The sequence below is a fragment of the Budorcas taxicolor genome, chromosome 21 (assembly GCF_023091745.1).
Source record: "Budorcas taxicolor isolate Tak-1 chromosome 21, Takin1.1, whole genome shotgun sequence".
Taxonomy (NCBI): domain Eukaryota; kingdom Metazoa; phylum Chordata; class Mammalia; order Artiodactyla; family Bovidae; genus Budorcas; species Budorcas taxicolor.
This window is the reverse complement of record NC_068930.1, coordinates 72,126,717-72,141,968: the sequence shown is the minus strand read 5'-3', so window position 1 is coordinate 72,141,968 and position 15,252 is coordinate 72,126,717. Positions and strand designations below refer to the sequence as shown.

The following is a 15,252-nucleotide window of genomic DNA, read 5'->3' as shown; positions in this document are numbered from 1 at the left end:
ATGTGTTTAATTATATGGTCGCCTCAGTTACATTCCAGTTGAATTCCTTGGACTTCATTATTTTTAACTAATAGGGTCGCCAAGTTTTCTTTTTCAGGATCCTGTTGATGGTCATGGAGTCATTTTCAAATTTTATTATAGGGCTGATTTATGATCAGCTGCCCTTTATCATTTGCTCGTGATAGTGTATTCCCTGTGTCAGTTTTATTCCATGATTCTCTCTGTAATTTAATTTCAGTTCATTTCTGTAATTTTTAAAGTTCTGGGGTTTTTCTGGTTTTCACAGTGCCCAAAGCTGTTGCCAGGTATTTAAATAAAAAGGGGAGGAAATTAGATTTGAGAGAATATTGTATGTCAGACTTCTTGCTGGACAGTTCACAGACCTTCTCGTTCAATATTAAGTCAACAGTGTAACTAAATAAACTGCTGAGGGAGAGGAAGCCTGTCTGGCTGAGAATCAAGAGACCTGATTTCAGTCTTGGTTTTGTTACTAACAAGATTTATTAGCCTTGACAAATTATTTCCTTCTCTGGGCTTCTGCTTCCTCATCTGTAAATGGGGAAAGAGGGGTGGTTATCATAGATAAGGCTACTTTCTGGCTCCAGGATCTGATGACTGATCTTTCTGATAGCTTAAATTTTGAATTCTCAGTGTATTCTTTGAATTGAATTGAATGCCTTTACAAATGCATTAAGAAGCAAATGGTCACTTATGCTAACTCAGACTACCAAAAAATATTTTTTATCTTTTTCCCCAAACAATTTTAGCGACTATTGAAAAGAAAATTGAGGCACCTGTGTACCGTCCTCTCAGATTTGCAGCTTAAAATGTATGCATTTAACAGGACTGGCGTGAATACTACCTTAGGGGACACATTGTTTTATTTTTGTGTTAAAATATGGATTCTTGTGAGACACTGAGTGCTGAGCCAACAATTGTAACTGTTTTTGCAGCAGAGAGGGAAGGAGACTGTTTTGTAGCAGTGTATGGAGCCGCAGAGTTCCGCTACGCAGGCTTAGGGGAAAGAGACTCTCAGAGGGCACGAACAAAACCCTGTGCGCACCAGAGCCTGAGGGAAAGGAGCAGTGACCCGTAAGAGGCTGCGCCAGACTTGTCCATGCGTGTTTGGGAGTCTCCTGGGGAGGCGTGGGTCACCGGTGGCCTGCCCTGTGGCCGGGGCACTGGCAGCAGCAGGCCTGGGGGGCGCAGCGTGTTGGAGTAAGTCCTGTTTGAGGAGGTTACGGTTAGCCCTTGCATAGAGCCTGGCATGCTACCATAGGGACTGCAGACTGCAGGACAGGGCCGCCTTAGGCCAAACTACAGGGAGGGGTCACAGCCCCCACCCGTCAGCAGAAAATTGGATTAAAGATGTACTGAGCACGGCCCTCTAGTGGTAAAGAACCCACCTGCCCATGCAGAGACTCAGTTTCAGTCCCCTAGAAGGAAATGGCACCCCACCCCAGTGTTCTTGTCTGGAGAATCCCATGGACAGAAGAGCCCGGTGCTACAGGGTCGCGAAGAGTCAGACAGGACTAGAGCAGTTTAGCACACATGCACAAAAGCATGAGCATGGCCCTGCACACCAGAGCGAGACCCGGTTTCCCCAGTAGCCAATCCCTCCCATCAGGAGGCTCGCACAAGTTTTCTACCCATCAGAGGACACAGAAGAAGCAAGGGCTGCAGCCCCATGGCCTCTAGAGCAAACCACAATCACAGAAAACCAGCCAAAATGACCCCACAGACCACAGCCGTGCGGAGCTCAGAGACTGTGAGCCATGCCGTGCAGGGCCACCCAAGACAGACGGGTCACGGTGGAGAGTTCCGACAAAACGTGCACTGCTGGAGAAGGGAATGGCAAACCACTGCAGCCTTCTTGCCTGGAGAAGCCCGCGAACGGTATTGTTGATGGTAAGTTCTCAGCTGTGTCTGACTCTTTGTGACCCCACGGACTGCAGCACGCCAGGCTTCCCTGTCCATCACCATCTCCCGGTTTTCTCAAACTCATGTCCATTGAGTTGGTGATGCCATCCAGCCATCTCGTCCTCTGTCTTCCCCTTCTCCTCCTGCCTTCAATCTTTCCCAGCATTGGGGTCTTTTCCAATGAGTCTGCTCTTGGAGTCCAGTGGCCGAAATATTGGAGCTTCAGCATCAGTCCTTCCAATAAATGTTCAGGGTTGATTTCCTTTAGGACTGACTGGTTTGATCTCCTTGCAGTCCAAGGGACTCTCGGGAATGTTCTCCAGCACCACAGTTTGAAGGCATCAATTCTTCAGTGCTCAGCCTTTTTTATTGTCCCCCTCTCATATTGTACATGACTATTGGAAAAACCATAGTTTAGATTATACCGACCTTTGTCAACAAAGAAATGTCTCTGCTTTTTAATACACTGTCTAGGTTTGTCATAGCTTTTCTTTCAAGGAGTAAGGGTCTTTTAATTTCATGGTTACAGTCACTGTCCTCAGTGATTTTGGAGCCAAGAAAATGAAGTCTATCACATTTTCCATTGTGTCCCATCCCATGAAGTGATGGGACCAGAACGATATGAAAAGACAAAAAGATATGAAACTGGAAGATGAGCCTCCAGGTCAGTAGGTGTCCCGTGTGCTGCTGGCGAAGAAGAGAGAAATAGCTATAGAAGGAATGAAGAGAGTGGGCCAAAGCGGAAACGACCCCCAGTTGTGGATGTGTCTTGTGGTGAAAGTAAAGTCTGAAGCTGTAAAGAGCAGTCTTGCACAGGGACCTGGGATGTTAGGTCCATGAATCCTGGTAAATTGGAAGTGGTCAAACAGGAGATGGCAAGAGTGAACATCAGCATTTTAGGAATCAGTGAACTAAAGTGGACAGGAATGGGCAAATTTAATTCAGATGACCTTTGTGTCTACTGCTGTGGGCAAGAATCCCTTAGAAAGAATGGAGTAGACCTCATAGTCAGCAAGAGCCCTAAATGCAGTACCTGGGTGCAGTCTCAAAAACGACAGAAGGATCTCAGTTTGTTTCCAGGGCAGACTGTTCAGTGTCACAGTGAAGCGAGCCTGTGCCCCGGCCTCTAATGCTGAAGAAGCTGAAGTTGAACGGCTCTGTGAAGACCTACAAGAGCTCCTAGTTGTCGTTTAGTTGCCAAGTCATGTCCGACTCTTCTTGACCTCGTGGACCACAGCATGCCAGGCCTCCCTGTCTCCCTCCTGCCATCTCCTGGAGTTTGCCCAGATTCGTGTCCATTGCACAGTGATGCCAACCAGCCATCTCATCCTCTGTCATCCTCTCCTCCTGCCTTCAATCGTTTTCAGCATCAGGGTCTTTTCCAGTAAGTCGGCTCTTCATAGCAAGTGGCCTAAGTGTTGGAGCTTCAGCATCAGTACTTCCAATGGGTATTCAGAGTTGATTTCCTTTAAGATTGACTAGTTTGGTCTTGCTGCCCAAGGGACTCTCAAGAGTTCCTCTAGCACCACAGTTCAAAAGCATCAACTCTTTGGCACTGTGCCTTCTTTATGATCCAGCTCTGAGAACCATTCCTGACTACTGAAAAGACCCTGGCCTTCACTATACGAACCGTTGTCAGCAAAGTGATGTCTTTGCTTTTCGGCACACTGTCTGGGTTTGCCATAGCTTTCCTGCCAAGAAGCAGTTGTCTTTTCAGTTTCATGGCTGCAGTCACCATCCCACAATCCACAGTGATTTTAGAGCTCAAGAAGAGAAAATCTGTCACTGCTTCCACCTCGTCCCCTTCTATTTGCCATGAAGCTATGGGGCCATGTGTCATGATCTTAGTTTTTTTAATATTTAGTTTTAAGCTGGCCTTTTCACTCTCCTCCTTCACCTGCATGAAGAGGTTCTTTAGTCCCTCTTCACTTTCTGCCATTAGAGTGATGTCATCTGCATATCTGAGGTTGATGATACTTCTGGCAATCTTGATTCCAGCTTGTAGCTCATCCAGCCCAGCATATCTCATGATGTACTCTGCATATACGGTAAATAAACAGGTGACAATAAACAGTCTTGTCATACTCCTTTCTCAATCCTGAGCCAGTCTGTTGTTCCATACAGGGTTCTAACTGTTGCTTCTTGACGTGCATACATGTTTCTTAGGAGGCAGGTAAGGTGGTCTGATATTCCCATGTCTTTTAAGAATTTTCCACAGTTTATTGTGATCCACAGAGTCAAAGGCTTTGGCATAGTCAGTGAAGCAGAAATAGATGTTTTTCTGGAACTCTGTTGCTTTTTCAGTGAACTAGCAGATGTTGACAGTTTGATCTCTGGTTCCTCTGCCTTTCTAAATCCAGCTTGAACATTTGGAAGTTCACGGTTCACATACTGTTGAAGCCTCACTTGGAGAATTTTGAGCATTACTTTGCTAGTGTGTGAGATGAGTGCAATTGTGCGGTAGTTTGATCATTCTTTGGCATTTCCTTTCTTTGGGTTTGGAATGAAAACTGACCTTTTCCAGTCGTGTGGCCACTGCTGAGTTTTCCAAATTTGCTGGCATATTGAGTGCAGCACTTTCACAGCATCATCTTTTAGGATTTTAAATAGCTCAGCTGGAATTCCATCACGTTCACCAGCTTTGTTTGTAACAATGCTTCCTAAGGCCCACTTGACTTCACACTCCAGGATGTCTGGCCCTAGGTGAGTGACCACACCGTCATGGTTATCCGGGTCGTTAGGACTTTTTTTGTACAGTTTTTCTGTGTAATATTACCACCTCTTCTTAATCTCTTCTGCTTCTGTTAGGTCCTTACCGTTTCTGTCCTTTATTGTGCCCATCTTTGCATGAAATGTTCCTTTGGTATCTCTGATTTTTCTTGAAGAGATCTCTGGTCCTTCCCGTTCTGTTGTTTTCCTCTATTTCTTTGCATCAATCATTTGGGAAAGCTCTCTCATCTCTCCTTGCTCTTCTCTGGAACTCTGCACTCACTTGGGTATATCTTTCCTTTTTCCTTTGCCTCTTGCTTCTCTCTGCTCAGCTGTTTGTAAGGCCTCCTCAGACAGCCGTTTTGCCTTTTTGCATTTCTTTTTCTTGGGGATGGTTTTGGTCACCACCTCCTGTACAGTGTTACGAACCTCCGTCCATAGTTCTTCGGGAGCTCTGTCAGATCTAATCCCTTGAGTCACTTCACTGTACAGTCATAAGTGAATTTTGCAATAAGATTTTTTGCCCAGAGGCCATCCAGGCTGTGGAGTATGCTGACCTTTGGGTTCTGTAATGAGTCTCTGCTGATTTTCTCTTCTGGGTTCTTACTTACAGTGTTCTGCTTGTCAAGGAAACATGTGTGTCATGCATTTGAGTTGTTCAGTTACAAACACAATGGTTTGTCACTATCTCGTAACTCTTGAATGGAGATTGTCTCCTACAGCTTCACAGGGAAGAAGAGCTTGAATGGTTCTGGGCTTTTTCTTATTTTAGGTGTTCACTGCTTTGTTCCTGAACTGTTCAGGTAGAAACTTAAGCTTTGGAGTCAGACACTCTTGGGTCAGACACTCTGGCACTTCTTAGTCATATGACCTCGGGCAGTCCTTTACTCTGTCTGCGGTGACGGTCATCCCAGCACCTAGTTCCATAGACTGTTGGGAGAGTTCAGTGATGTGATGTGGGTAAATAGCCTGTCTGCGAACATAGTAAGCAGTGAAGTCATAGCCGTTTTTACTATTAACAAATTGTAAAAGTCCTTTGAAGTTAAGTATCTGGTTAGAAACTTCAGTTCTCATTTTAAGCACCTAGATATGTCAGCACTAAGTAAAGTAAATAAGTCGCTCAGTCGTGTCCGACTCTTTGCGATCCCGTGGACTGTAGCCTACCAGGTTCCTCGCTCCATGGGATTCTCCAGGCAAGAGTACTGGAGTGAGTTGCCATTTCCTTCTCCAGGGGATCTTCCTTACCCAGGGATTCGAACCTGGGTCTCCCGCATTCCAGGCAGATGCTTTAACCTCTGAGCTATGTCAGTACTAGCAGAATTTAAGAAGAAACAGCGGAGCTCTGTATGTCTCCTACTTCCAGCAAGCAGTTTCCATAAGCCTAGGCTATAGACAAGGCATTTATTACGAAAACTTATTTAAAAACCCTGAGATCTTGGTCTTTTACCGACAAAACTTAGGCAAGCCTTTAGAAAAAATAGTGGGTTTTGTGTGGAAATTAGTAACTTAGTGTTTAGTTTTCCTTTTATAGTGATTTCCAGATCCTGGTTACAGTTGTTATTGAATGGTGCTAACATCAAACTTCGTCTTCCGTGGGCCTCCCCTGATGAGGTGAGACCCTATCCCCCGTATCACTCTGCTGCGCCAGCTGTGGTCTGTCTTGTTTCATTAGGACGTCTTATCATGGTCCATGCCATTAGAGCCTGAATTTAGATTCCGTGAAGCCCAAGAGACAGCTTTTGAAGTATTTTTTTTCTTTGTATATGACATAGATAATCTCCAGGCACTGAGACATTTGCTTTCTACACTTGAGTTTTGCTTAGTTTTCTAAGGAGGAGAAACATTTTGAAAATGGTAACTCAGAGCATTATAAGCAAATTCAAAGTAGCATCATGGTTTTTAAGAGATGGCTCAAACCTGAAGGACAAAATAGAGTCATTTGTAAAAAGCTAGGAGGGCTATTGGACTTACTTTTCTGTGTAAATTGTGTTCTGATTTTGTACAGATAGATAGTATTGTCTATACACATGATTATATTAAAGTGCTCTTCAGAGACATTGCTATACTAATTATTTCTGTTTTGAGTTTTATTTCCTGCTGGCAGAAGGATTAGTAGTACTTGACTTTTGGTATTAGCAGACATGAAAAAACAGGATTTGTCTAATTATAAATCTTTATTACTAGAGAGAAGAAAAATAAATACAAAGAAATGATTTAATATTTTTTTAAAGTTATTTCCATTAGGAAAAATACTGATTGAATAGGTTGAATAACTGGTATAGCTAGATATTTTAAAAATAAGTTTATTGATATATAATTCACATGCTATCACATTCATGCCTTTGAAGTATACAATTTAGTGGTTTTAGTATATCCACAGGCTTATGTAACCATCACCACTAGCTAAGTTTAGAATGTTTTCATCACCCCAAGAAGAACCCTGGTGCCCGTTAGCAGTCACTTCCTCGTCGTCTTTCCTCTCATCCCCTGGCAGCCACTCATCCGCTTTCTGTGTGGATTTGCCGACTCTGGACATCTTGTGTAGGTGGGGTCATAACAACATATGCCCTTCCGTATCTGGCTTCTTTCACTTGGCATCGCGTCTCTAAGGTTTATCCATTATCTAAGGAATGTAGCATTCTCTTCATTCCTTTTCATGGTCAAGTAATATTCCGTGGTAAAGACAGGTATACAACATTTGTTTATCCATTCATTGGTTTTGACTATTTCCACTTTTTTGCTGTTATGACTGTGACTATAGTTATGCTATAATTTTATTGTTCACGTTTTTGTGTAGACATACTTCTCTAGGGTATATACCTAGGATTAGATCAGTGTTTTTCAAAAATACATATAGGAATATATTTTCTTGAATTTTACAAAAAAATATGTAGGAAAAGGAAGCCTTATTCTGAGAATTGTTAATATACCTGAATTAAATTTTGTAAGGTCAGTAAAATGTAATTAGAACATCTATTAGGAGATCATCTTTATAGTTGAATAATTAGAAAAAAATGCATGATTCTTTATCTGATTCCCTTATATGATTAACTTGTACATTTCAGATTCTTTCAACTGTAGACACTAGATAAAACTTGGTTAATTGAGAAGTTATATAGTAATGGCAAGTACATTCTAAGCACGAAAGTATTTATTAAAATTTCGCTGTTTTTCTTTTTTCTTTTGGAGTGGTTTAGAGTAGTGATTCAGACTGTAGCTTTGAAGTCAATCAGATCAGGGTTAAATCCTGGCCTGGCCTTCATTAGCTCGGTGACCTTGGACGAGTTATTTAACCTCTCCAGGTTTCCTTTCCCTAATGTGTGAAATGAAGGGCGGTGTTTGTCCCATAGGGTTGGTGTGAGGATTGAGGATGTGTGAAGTGCAGATGGCAGCACCTAGGCTAATGTTCAGACATGATCAGCTGAAGACCGTAGTTTCCGTGAGGGTTCACTGTGTCTGTCGTACAGTTCTGTGGGTTTGGACAAATGTCGAGCATCTTTTATCTTCCAGTAGAGGATCATACTGAGTCGTTTCACTGCCTGAGAAAATTCTTAGTGTTTCATTTACTCATCCTTCCTCCCGCCCTCAACTCCTGGCAACCACTGCTTTTTTTTTTAACATCTCCACAGTGTTTTATTTTTCAGAATGTCATTTAATTGGAGTCATACAGCATGTGGCCTTTGCAGTCTGCTTTCTTCGCTTAGCCGTATGTGTTTGTTTCCTATGTCTTTTTGTGCCTTGATAGCTGTTTTTATCGCCGCTTGGTGTCCTTTGGATGCACCACAGTTTATCCATTCATTCACCTACTGAAGGATGTCTTGGTGACTCCCAAGCTTTGACAGTTATGAATAAAGCTACTGTGAGCATCCATGTGTAGGTTTTTGTCTAGATATGAGTTTTCAACTCACTTAGATCAATGCCAAGAATCTTTAATTGTTAGACCCCATGGTAAGAGTACGTTTAGTCTTGGAAGAAGCTGTGAGGCTGTCTTCCAGAATGGCTGTGCCGCTGTGCTCGGCTTCTTCCCCACCACCTGGCATCGGCAATGTTCTGGAGTTTGGACAGTTTGTTAGGTGGGCGGTGCTTTCTTTGATGAGGTGTGTAGATCTTTTATCCACTTTTTGATTGGGTTCTTTGTTTTCATATTACTGAATTTTCAGTTGTGTATATTTAGGATACAAGTTCTTGATCAGTTATGTGTTTTATAAATATTTTCTCCCAGGCTGGTCTTTTCATTTTCTTAATAATTTGTGTGTGTGGGGGGGGGGTTAAGTTTTTATTTTATACTGAAGTATAGTTGATTTGCAGTGTATTACAATACTGTTTTATATTGTTCTGCTCCATTAAAAACAAGACTGGCCCCGAGGGCACTAACTGATTACACAGCATGCTAGCAGGTCACAAGCTGCGGCTGAGAATCAGTGTCTCTTCTGTGTCCATAATGTTCCATGAACAGAGTCAGTGAAGCAGCGGACATTCTGGCAGTGATTCCCAACATCGATGAGTAGGGGTGTCAAGGGTTGGTCCTGCCCTTTTCCTATTCAGGGATTCTTTAAGTTTCGGAGACTAGATTTGCTCAGCTGCTTCACCTCCACACATGCTATGGACTTACAGCACACCTAGTCTTTATGAGAAGGTTCATGAGTTTTGCATTTCTACAAGGTTTTAGGCAGGTTCCCCCCAAATGCATATGCTTTTAAATACTGGAGGAACTAAATAAGTTAGATGAAGGGAAGCTGAGATGTATATTTTGTGTTCCCAGGAATAGTGTATAACCAGATTTCACCAGTTCAAGCTATTGAGAGGAAGTTTTCATATGATGGAATATATATTTTAAAAAACTAAATTATTAAAGCAAATAAAAACAGTGACTTGAACTAAACATAACTGATATGGTTTTTGAGGATCTAATTTAAAGGTCACTTAACTGTATTATGGAGAAGGCAGTGGCACCCCACTCCAGTACTCTTGCCTGGAAAATCGCATGGACAGAGGAGCCTGGTGAGCTGCAGTTCATGGGGTCACGAAGAGTCGGACACGACTGAGCGACTTCACTTTCACTTTCATGCATTGGAGGGGGAAATGGCAACCCACTCCAGTGTTCTTGCCTGGAGAATCCCAGGGACAGGGGAGCCTGGTCTGTGGGGTGGCACAAAGTCGGACACGACTGAGGCGACTTAGCAGCAGCAGTAGCTGTATTAGTTTCTTCTTATAAGTAGATGCAACTCAAATATTTAAATGTATCTGTCCTCTCAAGAGTGTTAAATGTTTCTCACTTACTTAGAAAAAATTTTTCATTGTTGTTCAAAGGCTAGTTCTAGTTCTTTGCCAAAATAATGCAAGTTCTAGTCATGGGAATTGAACTTAATATGATCTTACTAAACTGTTCATTCTTTGGAGTTAATTCTTTTCCCCCAGATTTGCAGGAGTGTGTGTGTGGGGGGGGGGAGGTGGAGCTCGCACCCTGGCACCCTGCAGTGCCACCTGTGGAAAGCGGGAAGGCTTTACCCAGGGATGGCTGCGATGTCTAGGTTTGAGTGGAATCTGCCAAATATCACATATGTGTGTACAGGCTTCTGACTTACACTAGCATTTTTAAGAAGTTCTTTTCCTCCTTCTAGTGTGGAGTAACTCGGCTACTAGAGGGGTGTAGTATTGATCTTTTTTTCCTATTTGAGACTTTGAAGATAGTATAAGAAGGCAGACACCTACCCTTTGTGATGCCACCTACTTTAAAAATAGTTATTTTATATACTTGGGGGAGTCAGTTGAGTGCCTACTATGTGCCAGGCTTTGCTCTAGGCAGTAGTGATGCAGCAGTGAACTAGCTAAATCCCTACTCTTCAGGAGCTTAAGTTCTAGTGGAAGGAGACAGAGGATAAACAAATACACAGCTTACACAGGTGTGTAAGGTGGTGGGGAATGTGAAGTGAACGAAGTGGTGAGAGGCTGCAGTGAGATAGGAAGGCTGCTTCAGGCGGGCCGGTGAGGCGGACAAAGGCCTTACAGGCTCCCCCCAGGCGGTTCCTTACATCAGTGGTCGATCCTAGTGGCTTTCTTTATGGAGCTCAGATGACCTTCGGAGTGAGGATTAGGTGCCCTCTTGCGGGATTCGATATGGTTATGCTGGCGGCTGCCTGCTAGGCTGCCTCTGTCTTTCACTTACCGAGCACCGCTCATCAGAATAGTCCACTCCGGCACTGAGTTAGAGAACACAGGTGCTGCTCACAGCGGCCTGTGGCTTTTTGGGGTTTTTAAACAAGTTTTTAAAACGTAAAAATACGTGCAACTTGGGACACACTTAGATAATTTTGAGCAAGTAATGGGGTCACAGCTCACCCCTGTGAGTCACAAACACTGTTTTAGTAGGGGATATAATCATGAAAACCATTGATAATTTAGTGCAAGAATGTTGTGCCAGAAATAGCCACGGTCTGTTACAGGAGAGCAAAGGAGGAAGCTCTGACTCTCACCAGGCCAGGATGGGGAGACAGTGTGTCAGGAAATGCTTCTCGAGGAGGTGGACGACTGCAGATGATGGAGGGGAGGGACGGTGCCGGGGAGCCTGGCAGCGTGGCTTGTCTGGGCAGAGGGGACGGGGTGAGAAGAGGTGTGCAAAGCGTCCGTCGCATCCGCTCTGCTTGTGGCAGCGCACAGTGTAGATCGGTGTGTGCGTCTCTACCTGCGGTTAACCAGATCTTTCATTTTCAGTATATTAATCTTTTAGGAAGAATAAACAATAACTTTGTTTTCTTTGTCTTCTTAACCCTTAACTCTAGTGGATTTCATCTCTATATATACTATTAAGAAAGAAAAAAACAGCGCTGCCCCTTAGATTGTGACATGCTGCCAACTGTAAGATATGTTGTGGTTTCAAAGATACTTTTAAAAGTGGATGCACATGTTGCTTGTGTTGAACGTCCTTCCATTTCTTTTAATCTGGGGAAACCTTGCTGTAATAATGGCAGCAGCCCCATGCCTTTTCAGCTCTAATTTTAGAAGATGCTTTAGGAAGTATGGCATCCAGGTCAGTGCCAGCTTAATTTATCTCAAAAGCTTTTAAATCTCATGACTGTAATAAAGTTAGCTTTGACTGAGTAATAGAGATTAGAGGAAATGGATTGTGCTAAGATTAGGAAAGATAGGGTTTAGTAAAGACTTTAAAATAGAATTAAAAACCGAAAGAATGTGTAGTGACTTTTGGATCAGTTATCTGGGAGTTCTTAACTTTTAAGAGTTAATGTTCAGACTCACAACTTTGCCATTCTGCCTCTCCTCTGCTTCTCCCATCATGTTGAACTTATTCACACGTCTTGGTAATTCAGAAAGCATCCCCAGAGTGTCACGCCATCATTCATTCTGACAACAGGTTCCTAAAGAAATCTGCTTTCTGAGCAGAGAAGCACAATCCGTGTCTTTATGGATGCCACCCTGTGCCCGTGGTGGGTGTGAGCACGCGAGACTGGTTCTGGCCAGAGGCCCGGCTTCCCGAAGCACATGGTTATGCAAACCTTCACTAGCTCAGAGTATGGAGAACAAGCCATGGACCCTGTAGTGGGTGTGGGGCTGCAGGATGAGGCTGCAAGGGCTGAGGAACGGAGAGAAGCGGGACCCTCTCCTGGTCATTAGTGAGCTGTAGTTACAGCAGAAGATAATTTTTAAAAAATTTTTCGCTGCCTTGAAATTTCGATTTATAAACTGTGGCTTGGGAAAATCTATTGTTAGACCTTAAGAAGCATAGCCTGTGACGTCACATGGGAGGATATTTGCCACGTGTGGATTCGTGCTCAGTTGTGTCCAGCTCTGTGACCCTGTGGACTGTAGCCCGCCAGACTCCTCTGTCCATGGGATTTCCCTGGCAAGAATATTCCAGTGGTTTGCCATTTCCCACTCCAGATTTATCATTAGAACTGTAAAATAAATGTGTAAATAAAAATAAAAATCTATTCTGATTGTTCTTGTGAAACTGGTATAGTATTAAGGCCCTTCAAGTTCTGGACTTGTTTGTAGTAGATCCAGGATTTACCTGTTTTATTCCAAATTATACAGATTCCAACCAGTTATGTGTTTAAGACCCCCGACATAAAAAAAATTTGTCTGGATCAAGGATCAGAAAGAACTGTTTTATTTCTTGTAAAATAGAGCTGTGTTTATAATTTCCAGAAGAACTGCATGAAAATGCTTGTTTACCGAACGGATTGGATGTGTCTCACTTAGCACTTGTATGGTGTTTCTCCAGTTCTGGGGTGTGGTGGAGACTTTGCACTTTGTGTGTCATTCGTGGAGTCGAACAGATTTCAGGGAGCCTCGCAGGCATCAGATCCTGATCAGGAAGTGGAATGAAAGATTCCAAAGTGAATTGCCTGGAGCCTGGGGAGGGAGGTAGACAGGCTGGCGCTGTGATGTAATAATGTGTGTGGAGGGTTACTGGATCACAAAGGAAGGAACATGTGGCCTCCCTGGTGAGAGAAGGTGGTGAAGGGAGGTTTTGCAAAGGCGGTAGCATCTGAGCTGAGTTTTGAAGGATGGACAGGAGTTGATAGGCAAACAGGAAGGGCACTGGGGCAGAGGGCTGGGGCCCTGAGAGAGCTGGGGAGGGGGAGCGAGGGGGAGCACAGGAAGACGCCAGGGCCGGCAGGCCAGGAAGGCGGTGAGGCGCGTTCCCCTTGGTAGGGGCCTGCAGCTTGTCCCGCCTCCAGGCTTTCTCGAAGGCTGTTCTGTGGCGACCCAGGCCCCGTGAGAGTCCCTGGCGGGGGAAAGCTAGAGATCCGCATGAGCTTGGCGACGCTAGCCTCTGAGTGCCCCGTGAAGAGGCCAGTTTCCTGTTTATAAACCGGAAGAAGTGTTTGGGGAGGGTGGCAGTTAGGCGGTACGAGCCCCCTGGATGTTTTAAGCCAGGAAGTGACTTCGCTTGGTTCACGTTTAGAGAGGGAACTGGTGACCGCCATGGGGCAGGTGGGGTGAGAGGAGTTGGGGCCCAGAGAGTACTCCATAACTGTGGTTGGTTTTGGTCGAATGGAACCTGGCCGCCAGCACAAAGATGCTTGAATCTCAGTAGACGGGAATGCAGGGCACCGCTAAGAGAAGAGACTGTACCAGTAAGCTGTGCTAAGACGCTCAGTTGACAGCTGAGATTTTGAGAAGGGAATTTGGGGACAAATACAGATTTTGTTTCTGACTTTGATCAAAGATTAAACATTCTATGATATTGTCTGATTAAAGAAAATCTTTGGTTTAAATTTTACTTTAGGAGTAATGTTTTTAAAAATCCATTCTCACAGGACCTCTTGAGTTCTTAGGTCAAAGTGATAGGTTTTTGGTGTTTTTTTTTTTAAAGATAAAAAAATAATACTGGACAATTTTTATTTTTTGAAATTATAATGTGCTTTCATTTAAGACCCATTTTCATTTTTTTACTGTGCTATATTATTTTTTCAATTAAAAAAAATAAATTGGATTTTTAGTCTTTCTAGTACCAAATTTTAGGAGCCCTTTAGATCTTGAGGGCTTCCCTTGTGGCCCAACTGGTAAAGAATCCACCTGCAATGTGGGATACCTGGGTTTGATCCCTGCGTTGGGAAGAACCTCTGGAGAAGGGAACGGCTGCCCACTCCAGTATTCTGGCGTGGAGAGTTCATGGGCTGCACAGTCCATGGGGTCGCAGAATTGGACACGACTGAGCGACTGTCACTTTCCCTTTAGACATTGAGATTTACTTTTTACATGTAGTGCTAGTTGCAAATATTTTCCCCCAGTTTGTCTTTTTTGCTTTGTAAAAGATTCTTATATTTAATTACTTGAATATATGTTATAATGGTTTTTCAGTCGTAGTTAGAAAGGCCTCTGTACTCCAAGGTTACAAAAAAATTTACCCAGTTTTAGTTTAGAATTTTTATAATTTTGTGATTTACTTTAAGATATTTGATTAGGAACTTATTGCTTATGTGTAATATGCAATATAAATCCCTTTTTTTCCAGTTGGGCATATGAATTATTCAAGCATCGTTCACTGAACAGTCTTTTCCCTCGTGAGTTTTGAGGTGCCTCCTTCATCACTGGCCAGTTTGTGTTTCTGGACTCCGTAGTTTGTGCCACTGATCGGTTGCTGCTCTGGTGCCTTTACCGTGTTGAGGCTTTACAACGCCCAGCAGTGCTGGTTCCCGTCTCATGACCCTCTTTGGGCGTTTTCCTGACTTGTCTTACATGTTAATTTTTCAACATGAACTTTAGAGTGAACCTGGCCTGGTCCTGTAAGCATTTTGACCGGATGGAGTGGTGGTAGGCAGGTGGGGAAATCACTTTTAATTTGCAAGTTAATCTTTTTATTGCTTAATGACTCTAAGTTGTAGCTTTAATTTAATCTTTTTTCTTACAGATGATATTAACCGTGTTCTTGAGCAACAATGAACAGATTTTAACAGAGGTTCCTATAACACCAGAAACAACATGTCGTGATGTTGTCGAATTTTGCAAAGAACCTGGAGAAGGCAGTTGCCATTTAGCTGAAGTGTGGAGGGGAAATGGTATGTATTAGGCTCTATAACAGTGACCAAGTACATGAAATCCTATGTTTGTTGAATGCAGAATTTTGTTCCTGGTTCTTTGTTATCTGAGGTAATAAGG

General features: G+C 43.3%; 1 protein-coding gene across 1 annotated transcript in view; it reads left to right on the top strand.

Moving 5' to 3' along the window:
• The window catches only part of PPP1R13B (protein phosphatase 1 regulatory subunit 13B), a 73,809-nt gene that overhangs the window by 18,106 nt on the left and 40,451 nt on the right, over positions 1–15,252 (top strand). The window contains exon 2 of the mRNA XM_052659714.1: positions 15,005–15,152. Coding sequence (XP_052515674.1) covers positions 15,005–15,152 — 148 coding nt within the window. The remainder of the gene's footprint in view (positions 1–15,004; positions 15,153–15,252) is intronic.